This window comes from Bos mutus, chromosome 2, assembly GCF_027580195.1.
Source record: "Bos mutus isolate GX-2022 chromosome 2, NWIPB_WYAK_1.1, whole genome shotgun sequence".
Classification (NCBI taxonomy): domain Eukaryota; kingdom Metazoa; phylum Chordata; class Mammalia; order Artiodactyla; family Bovidae; genus Bos; species Bos mutus.
The window spans coordinates 73,411,687-73,430,426 of record NC_091618.1 but is presented as its reverse complement, the minus strand read 5'-3'; the positions used below and the strand labels follow the sequence as shown (position 1 = coordinate 73,430,426).

The window sequence follows — 18,740 nt, the reverse complement described above, 5'->3', positions numbered from 1 at the left end:
GAGATTAAGATTGAGTCTAGAATTGTGCTGTCTAGTGGAAATCCAGTTCAAGTTACATAGTAACATGCAGCTATTGGCTACCATACTGGACTATGGAGTTCTAGAGCAAGGACATAACTAGGAAGACAGGCCTGGGAGAGAACAGTGCAAGTGTGAGGGGCCTTGCTGATCTCTAAAGGAGAGTTGAGTGGGCAATGTCAAGACGAGGCATCTGTCTACTTGCTAGGGAACTGGATGTGAGCCTTTGCTCACCAAGGAGATGGATTGAGATTTCACACTCACCCAGTAGCTAAACATGACAGGAACCGTGGAAAGGGCTTGCACAGTCACTCCTAGACACAGAACCAAAGGCAAAACCAGTGAGAAGAATGACCCAGGCACCTCTGCATCTCCCAGGGCCTTGGAGCCTAGCAAGTCCCCGTCCCACCTTCCTTCTGCTCTCCCCTCCCTCACTGTGTCTTCCCTGTCTCCTTCTCTCAGGGTTCTCTGCCCTAGGCTTCCCTCATCCCTCAGCCTCAGTTCTAAGAGGAGGAGGAAAGGCTGGACAAAAATGAGATCATTGAAGAAAAACGAAAATGCCCATTTTTCAAAGCTTATTTCAACAACTGTGAAGTTGTATTTAAGCAAGGCATTTCCCCATCAGTTTTTTTAAGGTGTCTCATCTTAGGTCATGCATGACAGAGTATATTTCTCAGTCACCTTCCTGGCCCTGTAATTCATCTCCTAAGTGAGTCTGGGTAGAGTCCCACTGTCTGGAATGCCCAGAATGAGGCCCTGAGTGTGGTTCCAGATTCCAGCCTCCAGGATGCCTAAACTCTCTGATAGTCACACTCCTGGAGCTGGGGTATTGGGAGAGATGCTGCCAAACCAAGGATGGGCCCTCTTTCCCTCATACACACATCCAACCCAACAGCAAGTCCTGTTTGCTCTACTCCAGTTCCTTTTATGCACTCACCTCTCCCCATCTCTTGCCACTGCCTGGTCCAAGCCACCAGCATTTCCTATGGGCACTGCTGCAGAAGCCTCCAAGCTGGTCTCCTACCATCACTCTTGTCCTCTTACAGTTTGTTTTCCACTTGGAAGCCAGAGTAAGTGTTAAAACTTAGATCAAGTCACTCTATTATTCAAAACTTCCAAGTACTTTTAGAGTAAAATCACACTTAGAGTAAAATCCAGACTTGAACATGGTATAAGGCTCCACACAGTCTCTCCTGCTCACACTGAGCTTCATTTGCCTCCTGCCTGTTCTTTGGAGCTCTTTCCTGCCCCATGGCCTTTGCACAGCTATTCCATCTGCCTGGAATGCTCTTCTTTTGGCTCATCACAGGATGCGCTCCTTTTCACCCCAAGATCTCCGTTCAAACATCAGATTCTTGGAGAGGCTTTCCCTAACTCCATGCATTCTCTGTCTCACTGTTCCGTTCTTTTAATGTTCTGTGACTTATTACAGTCTGTCATGACTGTAGTTAGTTGTTTATTCTGTGCCATTCCTTACTTGATCATAAACACCACATGAGCCTGTCTATGTCCCATCCCTAGTGTCCAGAATAGTGCCTGGCGTGTTGAACATACCCATATATGAAAAAATAGATCATTGTTTAGTGAGGACTAGACCCTACAGCTTTTGATTATAGAGCATCGTTAAACGTTGCCACAGATAGGATTTGTGTCCATTGATTAGTTTGCAACAGACAAGTCCCTTTCAACTGCAAAATCTTCACATTTTACACAAATGCTTTTGCTGACATTATTCCGTTTAATTTCTCTACTTTACAGATTGGATCTAAGGTCACATGGTCTGCCAGTGGCGGGATGAGGCTCCTGTCCAGCTTGGCTCCTTCCCTACACCCCAGGGGCCATCACTTGTCACTGTATTTCATATTAACATAGTAAATTGCATTATTTATGTGCTGGTTTATTTGGATAGCTATTCTTTAGTCTCTGGGAATTGAGAGGGAAAAAACAAGTCTAATCCAATTAGAGATGATATTTAAAAAAACAAACAAACAGGTGTTTAAAAGTTTGGCATAGCACAGCATTCCCCAAATTTACCGCTTTACTTTGAGTAAAGTGGGCAGAGGCCAGGGGTAGAGAGAAGTGACATCATAAAAACAAATTCAGAGGCCTTCCTTTAAAAACTCTGACTCAGTGGATGGGGCCTGAAAAAAATTCCTAGTAAGCACTCCAGGCAATGCTTATCCTGAGGGAGGCTTGGGAAAAGCTCTCTTGGAAGAGTGAAGGAATGGGAGAGACAGTCCCGAGTACAGTCCCAGCTCTACCATTTACTGTTGTGCATTCCCAAGCAAAATCATTTAAACCCTTTGCATCCCTCAGGTGGGAATAGGTACAACAATGCCTGCCACGTAATGTGATGAAGCAACCCAGGAGCTACCTATTACATTTGTCTCCCGGTGAAAATGGCATGGCATGCTGAGATCTTCTGTGTTGTGCCTTTATCATTTTATTTTCTTACCTTGGCGGAGGCAGAAGGATACACTGTTAAGCCCTTGTGGCCAGACTGCCTGGGTTCAAATCCCTGTTTTGCCCCCTATAAGTTATGTAATCTTGGACAGATTGCTTAACCTCTGTCCCTAAGTTTCTTCATCTGTAAAATGGGTATAATAATAGTTGCTACCGCCTATGGTTGTTACAGAAATTGACTTAATACATGTTGGGTGCTGAGAACAATGCCTGGAAACAAAATAAATGCTCAGCAAGGGTTAGCCATGACTGTTCTCTTAAGGATAGCCATGGAATGAAACACACAACCAAAACCAAAGGGGACATTCTTTATCTAAACTGCAGTCTTGAACAATAGTTCTGACACTAGTCATCATTTCCACTAGTTTTCCCCTTGAGAGGTGGGAGCTCTGGTTCAGCTTGGGCTCTGCTATCAGTCTGGGAAGCCAGTTCTCTCTCCAGTGCCCCTCCCATCCCTGTTCTAGAACAGGGGCGTGTGTACTGTTTTCTCTGGAATGGCCTATAGAGGTGCTTCAGGCTGTCCACAAAGTGCAATGTCAGTGCAATTTAGACATACTTTTAATTATTTTAAAAAAATCTATAAAGCAATATCTGGCCTAGAGTGCATGGATGCATGTGTGCATGCTGAGTTGCTTTAGTTGTGTCCCAGTCTTTGCAACCCAGTGAACTGTAGCCTGCCAAGCTCCCCTGTCCATGAGATTCTCCAGGCAAGAATACTGGAGTGGGTTGCCATGCCTTCCTCCAGGGGATCTTCCCAACCCAGGGATCTCTTATGTCCCCTGCATTGGCAGATGGGTTCTTTACCACTAGCGCCACCGGACATGACTGAAGTGACTTAGCAGCAGCAGCAGCACCACTGGGGAAGCCCATCTAGCTTAGAGTTGCCAGAGACCGCCTGCTCATTTTGGGGCTGATAGTTCAACTCAGTTTGTGCAGACCTTAGAATAAAATGTCTCCTGCTATCTCTGTGTATGTACTTGAACTTCTCATGCATTTGTCTTTGGTTATAAAGATGGTAGATACAAACTCTTTTGTTTGTGTGTATGAACTGTTTGTTTTCTGGATTAAATCTAGACCACTGATGTTAAAATTTAGGCCTGACAGTGTTATTGTGGGGGCTCCTCATCACAGCCCCTGGACATGGCCCATGGGTGTACAGAAGGCTGGGTGCCCTTGTTGGAGCACGCTCTCCTTGGTGGCACAGCCAGCCAGGTAATAACAAGTGAAAGCACAATGTGGCTGTCATAGTATACTTTAAAAATTAAATTTTATTTATTTTTCATCCCCGTCCATCATATCATATTTTAGATAGGCTTTCACAATTCTTTTGAACTGGGGGGACTTGTTTGATTTTTAAATATAGGATAAGGAATGCAATTAGAAACTGTTTATTAGAAACTGTTATTGATTTAGCTAGGAAATAAAAATTTCCTAACTCTCCCCTTTCAAATGTCTGGATTGGTTTTATTGTAGAGTCTAGTGGGACTACCTGATTGCTTTTTGTGTCTGCTCCTGCTTCCACCCCATGTGTGTCCGTGGGGATGTTCTGGGTACTGTGCTAAAGCAAACTGCAGAAACAATTTGAATCCTGACTCAACTAAGAAAGCAGTTGACATCTTTAATCTGTGAATTCGAATATTTACTGTTTTGTTTGTTTGTGTGTTTGGCCATGCCGTATCATGTGGGATCTTAATTCCCTGACCAGGAATGAAACCCAGGACCCCTGCACTGGAAACCCAAAGTCCTAACCACTGGGTCACCAGAGAAATCCCTAATTCTTACTGTTTTAATTGACTCTATAAGTAAATACTATGCATTTGAATTTAACATTTTTTAAATAATAAAATACTACTTTTATCTTTTTGATAATATAGTGTGTGTGCATGTGTGCTACGTTGCTTCAGTCGTGTCTGACTCCTTGCGACCGTGTGGATGGTAGCCCTCCAGGCTCCTCTGTCCATGGGATTTTCCAGGCAAGAATACTGTAATGGGTTGCCATGCCTGCCTCCAGGGGATCTTCCCAACCCAGGGATTGAACCTGAGTCTCTTATGTCTTCTGTATTGTGCAAGAGGGTTCTTTACCACTAGCGCCACCTAGAAAGCCCCCATAACACAGCATTCTACTTTAAAACAAGCGTACCTAATTTGGGGGCTTCCCTGGTGGCTCAGACGGTACAGAATCTGCCTGCAATGCAAGAGACTTGGGTTCAATCCCTGGGTTGGAAAGATTCCTCTGGAGAAGGAAATGGCTCCCCCCTCCAATATTCTTGCCTGGGAAATCCCCTCGACAGGGGCGCCTTCAGGGCTACAGTCTATGGGGTCTCAAAGAGTCAAACACAACTGAGCACACACATACCTAAATTTTAAATCCACACTCCAAAAACATTATAGTGGAGGGTGCCATCCCTCCCCCAGTGAAGCTGGAACAGTGGAGAAAATGGGATCAGAGGTTGCCATCACATAAATCATGTAAGGTAATCAAAGGGCAGACTTGCCTCTAACATCAGATGGAAACATTGATACCTTTTCTCATTGTAAATACCTGTTTGGTCCATTTCTCTAAGACGAGCTTCTGGATCCCAGCAGTTCTCTTGGACCACTCTGAAGACTTTCCCATCTTTCAGCATCTTTGCTTCTCCCTAGGACAGAAAACTCACATCAGCAAAAGGTGACATAAGCTTGCTTAGCTGGAGAAAGGAATGGTAATCCACTCCAGTATTCTTACCTGGAGAATCCCATGGACAGAGAAGCATGGTGGGCTACAGTCCATGGGGTTGCAAAGAGTCAGACATGACTGAGTGACTAACACACACACACACACACACACACACACACACACAAGCTTACTTAGATTAATTCTTCCTTGTATGCTTTGGAATGTGGTTCTCCCCTAATCTTTTTAGGCATTTTTCCTTAATCCTTGAAGAAGTACAAATTTGTTTGTTTAGCAGAACTCAACTTGTTTTCCCCCTGCCTTAATATTGACTTGGATTTGAAGGGGTGTGCTTTGTGGGTGTCAGAGGCTGGATACAGAGAGAACCAGGTCATGGTCATGACCTTTTGGGACTATACAACTGAGGATTGTGTAGGTTACCTTGCCATTCTGAACTGCTGGCTCCAAAAGCTAAGAGGATGGCCCAGGATCTGGAAAACTCTAGATTTATAACATTTTAGAACTGGTAAATGGCACCCCACTCCAGTACTCTTGCCTGGAAAATCCCATGGATGGAGGAGCCTGGTGGGCTGCAGTCCATGGGGTCACTAAGAGTCAGACACGACTGAGCGACTTCACTTTCACTTTTCACTTTCATGCATTGGAGAAGGAAATGGCAACTCACTCCTGTGTTCTTGCCTGGAGAATCCCGGGGACGGGGGAGCCTGGTAGGTCTATGGGGTCGCACAGAGTCAGACACGACTGAAGCGACTTAGCAGCAGCAGCAGCAAGGACCTCTGAGGTAGGCCATGTTGTCCAACCCTGTTTTTTTTTTTTTAAATATTTATTCACTTATTTAGTTTTGGCTGTGTTGGTCTTTGTTGCTGCACTCAGGTTTTCTCTAGCTGCAGTGAGTGGGAGTTACTCTTCTTATTGCCGTGGCCTCTCTTGTTGCGGAGAATGGGCTCTAGGCGTGCAGGCTCAGTAGTTGTGGCATATGGGCTTAGTTGCTCCACGGCGTGTAGGATTTCCCAGCCCAGGGATTGAACCCATGTCCGCTGCATTGGCAGGTGGATTTTTAACCACTGGACCACCAGGGAAGCCCCAACTTCTTGTTTTATAAAGAAGCAACAGATGGATAGTGAGAGGAAACAATTTGTCTGGCAGAGCAGGGCCCGCGGATGTCAGGACCTGCAGGGGGAGGAAGGCCATTCGGGGGCCCAGTCTAGACGTGCACGTGAAGTTTGGTGCTGAGCTGCTGCTTCTCCCAGGCATCGTGCCTGCCTTGTACACTACCTTTTAAAACTCAGGGAAGGGGGGCCAAACTAAATGGCTTCTCAAAGCATGGCTGCTACTGCTGCTTAGGCTCTAAATTGAGCTTCAGGTTGCTGATCCCTAAAGAAAGGGAAAAGTTCTCCCTAAAATCATACTTCTCAGGTTCAAATCATTATTCTGCAACTTATCGTATAGCCATAAGCAAGTTAAACATCTCTGAACCTCAGTTTGCTCTTTTTTTGTTGTTTGTTTGCTCTTTTTTTCATTATAAAACATGTTAATTTAGCACCTACTTTTCTTTCTCTGACTGATGTAAAAACTTTAAGGATATACAGTTGGAAAAAGAAAGGATATACACTTGAGGAAAAAAGACAAGTTAATAATCTATCACTAAAATTTAGGTCATAAGCATGGAGATTGGAAGGACTGAGAAAAGGAAGAAGAAATTAAGGCACAGATTTCCATCCATGGAGATGAAGAACAGAGTACCTGAGTTGATTGGGCAGAGGTTCCATAAGCCTACTATTTTTGTAGGTATTAGTAGTTTATTATTTAAAAATGTGTTTTATTGAAAAATAGTTGATTTACAGTGTTTATTAATTTCTACTACACAGCAAAGTGATTCAGTTATCCTTCCCAAATTGGTATAATGTGCCACCAAGATCCCCCTTCAAGAATAGAGGAGTTGGGAGTTCCCTGGTGGTCCAGTGGCTAGGACTCTGTGTTTTCACTGTGGGGGTCTGGGTTCAATCCCTGGTTAGGGAACTAAGATCCCTCAAGTTGTGCAACATGGCCAAAAAAAGAAAAAAGGATTTCTTCTCCTAGCTTCTGAGAATTACCAGGGAGTATTGCTGGCAGACAGCTCTCAGTTGTCAGTCCCTATGGAGAAAATAGGAAGATTGCCTTGGGTGAAGAGAACCACTTCCCTAAAGTCCTGCCTCATTTCCAGGGAAGTCCATTTCCAATGACTGATTACTGTAGAGCAAAAGGCCCCTCTTCTTTGCCCCCCACCCCCAACTTGGGACCCCTGTGGAGGTTAGCTCTAGAGCTTCTTAAGGGTCAGCTTAGACCTCTGTTGAGAACATCACAGCTCAACATTGCCCTGTTTTACCCTACTTCCTCCTTTTCCCTTCCACTGATGTCCATTCTGAGAGCACTTCCTATTAAACCTTCTGCATGCTCATCTCCATCTCAGAGTCTGATTCCCAAGGAACCTTAGAACCTCACCTGTGACCCTTCTGATTCTTAAGTTCTAGTTTTAATACTGTCTACAATGAGTCCAAATATAGCTGATATTTCAAATGTCTGGTATTGTGTATCACTAAAAAGTGTATTTTATAGAATGACCATGTTATCCAGCAATCCCACTCCTTGGCACATATCCAGACAAAACTTCAATTCAAAAAGATACAAGCACCCCTATGTTCATAGCAGCACTATCCACAATAGCCAAGACATAGAAACAGCCTAAATGTTTATTGACAGATGAATGGATAAAGAAGATGTAGTACAATGAAATACTACTCTGTCATAAGAAGAATGAGATAATGCCATTTGCAGCAGCATGCATTCAACTAGAGATTATCACACTAGGTAAAGTAAGAAAGAGAGACAGAAATACCATATAATATCATTTATACATGGAATCTAAAATTTGGCACAAACGAACCTACCTATGAAACAGAAACAGACTAAAAGACATAGAGATCAGACTTGTGGTTGCCAAGGGGGAGGACAATGAAGGAGGGATGGCCTGGCAGTTTGGATTTAGTAGATGCAAGCTATTACATATAGAGATAGTGGACAAAAAGGAAAATAATAGTGCAGGGGAAAAAAGAAAAAAAATATGTATTTTAAAATTCTGTCTTTTATCAACAGATTTCCATTCTCTTCCCCCTTCCCCAGGTGCCCACTCAAGCTCTACCTCTAGACCATGCAAGCTGCTAGACTGGTTGGGCTTGAGGTGCAAAGCTGGCAGAAATGACCCAGACACTGTCACCAGGAAGCAGCTTCTGTAATCACTGCAGCTGTCACTTTAAAGTTTCTGAAGGACAGCTCCATGGGAAGCTATGTTACAACCACTTCCAGCTGTATTCACTCAACCTGCTACTGCTCATCTCTTGCTCAGATCTGCTTGTCCTCCTGGCTCTATTGCATCTCTCCTTGATGTCAGCATTATCTTTCTCACCCCTATGAGACTACATCATTTTTTTTTTTCACTTCCCTCTGTTTGACATGTCACCATCCCATCCATTTTCCAATATGTCTCCAAAACAGACCCTGCAGTGATCCACATTTCTCCACCTCCACTGCTCCAGCCTTGGTCCGAGCCCTATCTTCTCTCATCTGAATGATGCTGCAGCCTCAAGCCTGATCTCTTTCTGCTTTCATTCTTATTCCTCTCTAACCCAGTCTCCACAAAGCAGCAGAGTAAACTCTTAAAACCCTAAATCAGATCTTGCTAGTTCCCCACTGGAAACTCTTGAATGGATTTCTATTGTCCTGAAGATAAAATGCAACCCCCTTAACCTGACCTACGGGGCTTCATCATCTAACCCTTGCTTGTCCCCACAACTTAATCATGGGTCTCAGTTCAGTTCAGTCGCTCAGTCGTGTCCGACTCTTTGCGACCCCATGAATCGCAGCACGCCAGGCCTCCCTGTCTATCACCAACTCCCGGAGTTCACTCAAACTCACATCCATCGAGTTGGTGATGCCATCCAACCATCTCATCCTCTGTCTTCCCCTTCTCCTCCTGCCCCCAATTCCTCCCAGCATCAGAGTCTTTTCCAATGAGTCAACTCTTAGCATGAGGTGGCCAGACAACTGGAGTTTCAGCTTGAGCATCATTCCTTTCAAAGAACACCCAGGGCTGATCTCCTTTAGAATGGACTGGTTGGATCTCCATGCAGACCAAGGGACTCTCAAGTCTTCTCCAACACCACAGTTCAAAAGCATCAATTCTTTGGCGCTCAGCTTTCTTCACAGTCCAACTCTCACATCCATACATGACCACTGGAAAAACCATAGCCTTGAGTAGACGGACCTTTGTTGGCAAAGTAGTGTCTCTGCTTTTCAATATGCTATCTAGGTTGGTCATAATTTTCCTTCCAAGGAGTAAGTGTCTTTTAATTTCATGGCTGCAATCACCATCTGCAGTGATTTTGGAGCCCCCCCAAATAAAGTCTGACACTGTTTCCACTGTTTCCCCATCTATTTCCCATGAAGTAATGGGACCAGATGCCATGATCTTAGTTTTCTGAATGTTGAGCTTTAAGCCAACTTTTTCACTCTCCTGTTTCACTTTCATCAAGAGGCTTTTTAGTTCCTCTTCACTTTCTGCCATGAGGGTGGTGTCATCTGCATATCTGAGGTTATTGATATTTCTCCTGGCAATCTTGATTCCAGCTTGCGCTTCCTCCAGCCCAGCGTTTCTCATGATGCACTCTGCATATAAGTTAAATAAGCAGGGTGACAGTATACAGCCTTGACGTACTCCTTTTCCTATTTGGAACCAGTCTGTTGTTCCATGTCCAGTTCTAACTGTTGCTTCCTGACCTGCATAAAGGTTTCTCAAGAGGCAGGTCAGGTGGTCTGGTATTCCCATCTCTTGAAGAATTTTCCAGTTTATTATAAATAAGCTCTTTGTTAACTCTGTTCAAAATATCCTAAGTATTTTGTTTGTTTTCTGTTTGGAAGCTGATTGACTTAGCTAAAATAAATAAACATATTAAATAATCCTATGTCCTTTTATATAGGTGCATGTGCATATAAGTAAAATCATAGGAAAATGTCTGGAAAGATAGCCACCAAACTGTTAATAGGAATTACTTTTGAGGATGGGGAATGCTGATCCAATGAAACTGTAGCTTTATCTTCAACAGCTTAAATTTAAAAAGAATTTACTCAGATTCTACTTATGTAATGGAAAATTAACCTTAAAAATAAAAACATGAAATGAGGACATCGAGCAAAATGAATGGCTTTCAGTCGATTTTGGCTGAGAACCCCATATTATAAGGAATATATTTTCCATTGTGACCCAGTACATCTGTATATATCTATTTATAAAGATACAAACTTGAGACAAAAATTTCATGAAACAACACTTACCCTCACCATGAACAATACATTCTGCTATTTTCTTTTGTAATGTATTTTATTTTTTAAGCTGTCCTAACCCACTGAGTTGATATTATTACTCATTGTTAGGTTGGTATGCTATGCTAAGTCACTTCAGTCGTGTCCGACTCTGCATGACCCCATAGACGGCAGCCCACCAGGCTCCCCTGTCCCTGGGATTCTCCAGGCAAGAACACTGGAGTGGATTGCCATTGCCTTCTCCAATGCATGAAGGTGAAAAGTGAAAGTGAAGTCGCTCAGTTGTATCCGACCCTCAGCGACCCCATGGACTGCAGCCTTCCAGGCTCCTCCATCCATGGGATTTTCCAGGCAAGAGTACTGGAGTGGGGTGCCATTGCCTTCGCAGCATTGTTAGGTTGCAACCCATTAAACACTGGACTAGATGATCCCTAGGCCTACAGTCCTATGGTTTTTTATCTTCATGAAAGTTGTCTGCTGTCTTACCCTTCCCACCCCCTGAATTCCCTCACTCCTTTGCTCAGCACAATTTTGCGCTATCTGTATGTTCTTTATTCATCTGAGTGTCTTCCTAGCTCCCCAGTGAGAGGGAAATCATTTTGAGAGCAGGAACCTGATGATTGAAGATCACACAGAATGGTGTGGGTGAAAATACTAAGTGTGATCGCAATGGTGTGTATGTTTGTATTTCAAGGGCCTGAAAAACGCTCATTGATGGCCCATCTATTTGAACTGGGCCATGGATCTGGCCTCCCTTAAATGCTGCGGGGTGTTCCTGCCATCAGCACTTAATTCTACCCTACCCCATGCTGCTCCTGAGAGGAGGGCGTACATAGTTTTAGAAATTTTCAACCAAATATTTCAACCCAAGGACAAATGATGTTTTTCAGTTCTGAACAAGGCTTTGCCATGGGAAACAATACCCCTTGATTCATTCCAAAAGCGTTGAAAAATCAAAGGTTAAGAAGAGAAACAAATAGGGCAGACCAAAGATGTGTTTGGGAAATATCTTTCAGGAAACAGGAATCTCTGAGGTAAATCGGTCATGGATGGGGGACAGAAAATATTATTCACAAAAGGAATGTAGGCAAATAAAAAGGAATTGCTCTAAGCTGAATTTGCAATTTGTATGTATTTATATGTCGTTTTCCAGTGACTGTGATCCCTGACTATGGTAATTATAAAAAAAAAAAAAAAAACCAATTTAGTTCTGCTTTGGTTTGCTTTGTTTTGTTTTTGAAATGGAGGAAAGGAAACTATCACTTTGATTAGACTACTGTTATATCCAATTTTGCTGAAACTATGCAAGTGGTAGATTTGATTTGAAATATTTTCATTCTTGGGTTTCTTGTTGTTTGTTGAAGTTTTTTGTTTGTTTTGTTTTTGTTTTGAGAAATGCTGTTATGTTTACCAAACTTCTCTTGACACAAAAATGAAATGAAGGCCATTCAGATCTAGTTATGAAGGGTAGAAACTGCAAGCCTGGGACATGGAGTAAAAAAAAAAAGTTACAGGCTGCTCATCCTCCACTTGGGGCTTCCTAGTGGCCTTGTCATCATCTCCACTCAGCTTATTTTCTCTTTTGGGCAGACTTGAGAGCCAGCTTAGGGCTTCCCGGGTGGCTCAGTGGTAAAGAATCCGCCTGCCAATGTAGGAGATGCTGGAGACACAGGTTCGATCCCTAAATTGAGAAGATCCCCTTGAGGAAGAAATGAAAACCCACTCCAGTATTCTTGCCTAGAAAACCCCGTGGACAGAGCAGACTAGTGGGCTATAGTCTATTGGGTTGCAAAGAGCTGGACACGACTTGATGACTGAGCACGAGCAGGAGGCCAGCTTAGATCACCAGCTCCCAGGCTGGGAACTGGCACTTTTCATGGAAGAAGTGCAGTCTCGTGTCTAAACTGGCACTTAGTGGGCAGTCTTTGATGAAGGTGAGAATGAGCTGCCCCATAGATTCTGATATTTAAAAAAACTCTTTAATGATTCCTCACTGCCTTCAGGATCAAGTACAAAGGCCTAAGCCCATCCCCCAAGGCCCCGTTTGATGAGGCTTCTGCCTACCTCTCCAGCTTCTTCCTACCACCTTGCCCACCAAACTCTTATATGCCTCTATCTGACCCCTACAGAGTACACTATGGCCTTTTAATGCTTTTCTTTTTTTGGCCATGTTGCATGGCATGAGGGATCTTAGTTCCCTGACCAGGGATTGAGCCTGCACTCCCCATATTGGAAGTGCAGAGTCTTAACCTCTGGACCGGCAGGGAAGTCCCCAGGGGATCTGTTTAAGCCATTAAGACCTTTCAAGGAAGTTACATTGCATTAAGGCTAAAATCTGGCCTCCTTAGCACGTCCTTCAAGTCTGTCCATAATCTGGTCCCTGCTCGCCTCTTTTCCTGCCATCTCCCCTTGCACCACATCTTAGCCAAACTGTCCTCCTTCTTGTTCTTTGAACACAGCCCTTCCACACATGGCAGCCTTTGCAACTGCTATTCCCTCATCCAGGGACACTCTTCCAGGGTTTTCCTTCTCATCATCTTAAGTCTTTGTTAGCTCCCCAACCAGCCAGCCCAGACAAATCTCCCAGTCACCCCTTGTTCCAGCACTGCTTTTTATTCCATCCTCTGAAGTGATTATGTTTGTTTGCTGCCCCTAGAATTTGAGCAGGGAGCATGTCTGTCTTGTTCACCAGCATATTCCATGTGTCTAGCCTGGTGGGCCTGGCATCAAATAGGTGTCATAAAAATCAGTGAGTGAGTGAGTGGATAGAGCCAGTGGTTTTCAAGCTTGAGTAAATATCAGAATCAACTGAAGACTTGTCAAAATACAGATTGCTGGCCCAATCCTCAGCATTCCTGATTTTGTATGTCTGAGGTGAGGCCCAAGAATTGGCCTTTCTCCCAAGTTCCCAGGTGACACTGAACTTGCTGGTCTGCAGACCATACTTTGAGAAATGCTGATACCAGCCCAAGCCAAGTGCTTGAGTTCTGGGTTTACGGATGTTTTATATCCCCATGCCTTCGCTCCCTGTCTTTGTTTTCTTTTTTCCTTTATTCCTCGGGCAAACCTTCACCTCTGCTTCCAGACTCAGGAAGAGCATCACTTCTTCCAGGAGGCCTTCTCCAAATCCTTAGTGCCCAAATCTATATCCTCCAGTACCTGGTCCTTATCTTGTCACAGTGCCTTGAATTATCCCTGGTCTTCCCATACCCCCAGTCCTTCAGGGCTAACTTAGTCATGTTTGTGCTTTGCTGGAAGCTCAGGAGGGTTCCCCCTGCCCTCCATGAGGGCATGTGATGCCTCTGAAAATGAAGTTGGCCCAGACCCCTAGTTGGCAGCTCACTCTCAGGCCTCATTATGTGCTAAATGCTTTGCCCCAAGTCTTCCTCCTCTTGCTCTTTCCTCAGTCTAAACTCCACCCTTAATAACAGTGGCTTCTTCTTGGATTTGTCTCCATGTTTAATTTCTCCACCTGTGCTCAAACCTAAACTCTTCTGTTTATTTGGCCGACCTTAATATACTGTCATAACTGTGGAGAGAGCTAGGTTGCTTCCTTGAGGCAGAGCAATGCTAAAATTGGTTCCAGGGCAAAAATTAAAAAAAAAAGAGAGAGAGAGAGAGATTTCTTCATGGCTTCTCCAATTTCAATTTTATCTTTCTAAATGCTGCTCTTTGAAGTTACACCCATTTTTCAAAATACTTTGGAGAAACCTCAGTGCTGCCTACTATAAAGCTCAGTTGGAGGGCAAAAGAGTTGGGGGTCCCTGGAGGACGGAGTGCAGGAAGGTCTCAGACTCAGTTTGTCCAGGGGTCTGAGGCATAGTTGTTCTTTGGGAGACACTCACCTTGCCATTGTGTTGGAGCTGCACCCAGCCTCCATAACCGAATCTCTGTGGGGAAAGGGGAGAACAATCAGACTAGAAGACCACAGCAGAGAGGACTGCAAGAAGGCGGAGTCCCTGGGCTAGAGCATCCAAGTGCCATCCTTTCAAACAACTTCCCATTTCCTTCCCCATGACCATGACCACTTATTCCGTGTTTATATTCCAATCAGGTTATTTTTTCCTGAAATTTTCAGGAAGAAAATTCTATATCACAGAAGTGCTAGTTTTATTATTTTTTCCTAATGCATGTTACAGCATGTTAAAAATTTGTTTTATTTTTTAAAATTTTAATTCATTTATACATATTAGTTTATTTTTCTGGCCATGTGGTATGTGGGATATTAGTTCCTCAATCAGGGATCAAACCCATGCCTCCTGCAGGAGAAGTGTGGAGTCTTAACCACTGGACCACCAGGGAAGTCCCTGCAATTTCTGAATAAGGATGAACATTAAAAAATATTTGCTTGTGTACCACCTAAAATCCTTTTCAGACCACTAGCAGTACAGGCTGGAAGCACCACTCTTTAGGAAATACCATCTTAGAACATTAACCCTACTCTTCAAACTGTGGGATGCAATCCATGAGTAGATCATGAAATCAATTCAGTAGTTAATAACCCAGATGTTCTGAAAACATGAAATAGTATGTGTAACAGACGCCACTGCTGTCCTACCCATATTCCTTCCCTGTAGTACTTCTGTGAACACCAGCCCTCTTTCAAGCAAAAGTGCTCACATTTTTTGGACAAGATTTTCCCTTTTGCCATTGTAGCCAACTTTGATTAACCAACCTCTAGAGGATCAGAAAGTGAACACTTTGACTTTTCACTTTCATGCATTGGAGAAGGAAATGGCAACCCACTCCAGTGTTCTTGCCTGGAGAATCCCAGGGACGGGGGAGCCTGGTGGGCTGCCGTCTATGGGGTCGCACAGAGTCGGACACAACTGAAGTGACTTAGCAGCAGCAGCAGCAGCAGAGGATCAGAAATACTAGGAAATTAGTGACCCCTTTCTTGCCTGTCCCCCAGATCCCTCAGTCATGACCAAGGGCATTTGTATATAAACAGCATACACTGTTTTCTCAGCCCCTTGGGCAGGGTGGCTCTGAGGTGAGGCACACATTCTACACTTTGATGGGCTATGTTGCTTTCTCTGTCTCATCTCGCCACTCTACTGGTGTTTCCTGGGATCACCTCCAAAGTAAACTAACTGCATTTAAACCCTTATCTCAAGGTCGGCTTCTTGGAAAACTCAAGCTAAGATAGTAAAACAATGGAATATAATGAAATAGGATAGAATAAAGAAGGATACAATAGGATAGAATAGGATAAGATAGGATAGGATAGAATGCCTTCTATGCCTATTAGTTTGGAAACTCTTATTTCCATTATGTATATGAATGTTTGTACTGAGTCACAATATGAAATATATTTTTTCTTGGGGGTCATGAATAAAAAAATCTGAAAGACTTCGCCTAAGAACATAGGTATATATGACTCATGTTAACAATAGTTTTTTTTTTTAATTTTATTTTATTTTTAAACTTTACAATATTGTATTGGTTTAGCCAAATATTGAAATGAATCCACCACAGGTATACATGTGTTCCCCCTCCTGAACCTTCCTCCCTTCTCTCTCCCCATACCATCCCTCTGGGTCATCCCAGTGCACCAGCCCCAAGCATCCAGTATCGTGCATCAAACCTGGACTTGCGACTCGTTTCATACATGATATTATACATGTTTCAATGTCATTCTCCCAGATCTTCCCACCCTCTCCCTCTCCCTCTCCCACAGAGTCCATAAGACTGTTCTATACATCAGTGTCTCTTTTGCTGTCTCGTATACAGGGTTATTGTTACCATCTTTCTAAATTCCATATATATGCATTAGTATACTGTATTGGTGTTTTTCTTTCTGGCTTACTTCACTCTGTATAGTAGGCTCCAGTTTCATCCACCTCATTAGAACTGATTCAAATGTATTCTTTTTAATGGCTGAGTAATACTCCATTGTGCGTATGTACCACAGCTTTCTTATCCATTCATCTGCTGATGGGCATCTAGGTTGCTTCCATGTCCTGGCTATTATAAACAGTGCTGCGATGAACATGGGGTACACATGTTTCTTTCCCTTCTGGTTTCCTCAGTGTGTATGCCCAGCAGTGGGATTGCTGGATCATAAGGCAGTTCTATTTCCAGTTTTTTAAGGAACCTCCACACTGTTCTCCATAGTGGCTGTATTAGTTTGCATTCCCACCAACAGTGTAAGAGGGTTCCCTTTTCTCCACACCCTCTCCAGCATTTATTTCTTGTAGACTTTTGGATCGCAGCCATTCTGACTGGCGTGAAATGGTACCTCATAGTGGTTTTGATTTGCATTTCTCTGATAATGAGTGATGTTGAGCATCTTTTCATGTGTTTGTTAGCCATCTGTATGTCTTCTTTGGAGAAATGTCTATTTAGTTCTTTGGCCATTTTTTGATTGGGTCATTTATTTTTCTGGAATTGAGCTGTAGGAGTTGCTTGTATATTTTTGAGATTAGTTGTTTGTCAGTTGCTTCATTTGCTATTATTTTCTCCCATTCTAAAGGCTGTCTTTTCACCTTGCTTATAGTTTCCTTTGTTGTGCAGAAGCTTTTAAGTTTAATTAGGTCCCATTTGTTTATTTTTGCTTTTATTTCCAATATTCTGGGAGATGGGTCATAGAGGATCCTGCTGTGATGTATGTCAGAGAGTGTTTTGCCTATGTTCCCCTCTAGGAGTTTTATAGTTTCTGGTCTTACGTTGAGATCTTTAATCCATTTTGAGTTTATTTTTGTGTATAACAATAGGTTTTAAAATCTCATTCTGTGTGTTCATTCATTCATTCATTTGTCAAACCCTCATGGAGTCCCACCATGACCAGCCTTTCTAGGGCAGAGAAAAAAAAAAAGAAGGGAACACAGTCTTGAGAGGCCAACGCTGGGCTGGGCTGGGCAGATGACTGAAGAGCCTTATCATGTGTGAGACCTGCGGTGCCAGAGTGAGACACAAGTTCCCTGGGAGCCTGGAGGAGCATGCTAACACACACCTGGGTCAGGCAGTGTCATGGGAGGGCGCCTGGAAAGGTAATCCGGGATTGGATTGGAGTATAACCTCCAGTGTTCAGTATTTCCATACTCTAAAGCAATGGTTCTAAAAGAGTGAGGTCAGAGGGAGGGCATAGAGGCCAGAGACCATGATGTAAAGGGCTTAGTAAACAGCTCCTGTCAGCAAAAATGGGTAGAGTTAATGAACTCCACAACGACTCCTAGCTTGCTGTGGTTGGATGAGAACAGGTGATGGCAGTTTGGTTCTTATGTCATGGTGCAGGGAGGTTGTGTAGAGGGAGCCAGGGTTTGACAGATCTCTTCCTTCCTGGCTTCCCTCTCACCTCCAGACTGAGAGGGGAGGTCTGGGCTTAAAGCACAGAGGCATTCGTGTGTTCCTGAGTCTGTCCCTGGATTCTTCCCCAGTAGACTTCAGATTTGGCCAATTCTCTACCAACTTTATTCTACCTGGGTAGAAGGTCTGTTCTTGAATTTTAGCTCCAAATATTCACATTAGTTCTGGAAATCTACCTGCTGCTTCCCAAGTGACACAGGGGGACCTGGCTTAGTAGGCTGGGCGTGCAAGGGGCCCTGTCTACCTTGGACCCCTTGCATGCCTCCTTCCTGCAGCCAGTTTCTCCTCTGTGGTGCATGCCCACCCTCTTCATGCGTTCAGTCCCCTTGTGTTTTACTTCTCTCTTCCCCTGGATAAAGCTGCCCAGAATGTGTTGGAGGAAGGGCTGGAATGGCCTCAATCAGTTATGCTTTAGAGTAAACTTAAATACACTCTTGAACTGGAAGGTTGCCATTAAAAGCTTACTTTAATGTGAAAGAAAAGATTTTATTTCCTTCTTTCTTTCCTTGCTTTTTCCCCTCCTTCCTCACTCTCTTACTTTTCTTTCATTCCCTGTGGAATGTTAACCCGTTAGTTCACAGGTGAGAGAAACTTTGCATTGGGAAGGGCAGAGAGGCAGGCAGAAGCAGAATGGAGGGATCTTGTCACACATACAACACTCCTCTTACAAGATCCTTTACTTTCTTGGAGCAACTTACCATCTTGAAGTCACTGTTTTCTTAGGTGTAAAATGAGGCTAACGGGAGTCTTAGTGACATAAGGTTTTATGGGAAGTAACTGAAACAATTCAGAGAAAGCTGTCGACACCAGACCTGGCTTATAGAAGGGGGCTCATCGATGGTAACAGTGATAATGATGGTGACAGCGATAATGACGGTGACAGCGGTGATGGCAGTGGGAGGCAGAGGTGGTGGTGGTAGTC

The 18,740-nt window shown here is 43.6% G+C and overlaps 1 protein-coding gene across 2 annotated transcripts in view; it reads right to left on the bottom strand.

Moving 5' to 3' along the window:
- Window positions 1-18,740, bottom strand: part of ACMSD (aminocarboxymuconate semialdehyde decarboxylase) — a 61,543-nt gene that overhangs the window by 38,586 nt on the left and 4,217 nt on the right. The window contains exons 2-4 of one of the 2 annotated variants that reach the window (XM_070389658.1): window positions 14,356-14,400; window positions 5,024-5,120; window positions 283-332 (exon numbers count right to left, since the gene is read on the bottom strand). In XM_070389658.1, coding sequence (XP_070245759.1) covers window positions 283-332; window positions 5,024-5,120; window positions 14,356-14,400 — 192 coding nt within the window. Of the gene's footprint in view, window positions 1-282; window positions 333-5,023; window positions 5,121-14,355; window positions 14,401-18,740 lie in introns of those variants that run through there. The other variant, XM_070389667.1, reaches the window with a different exon arrangement.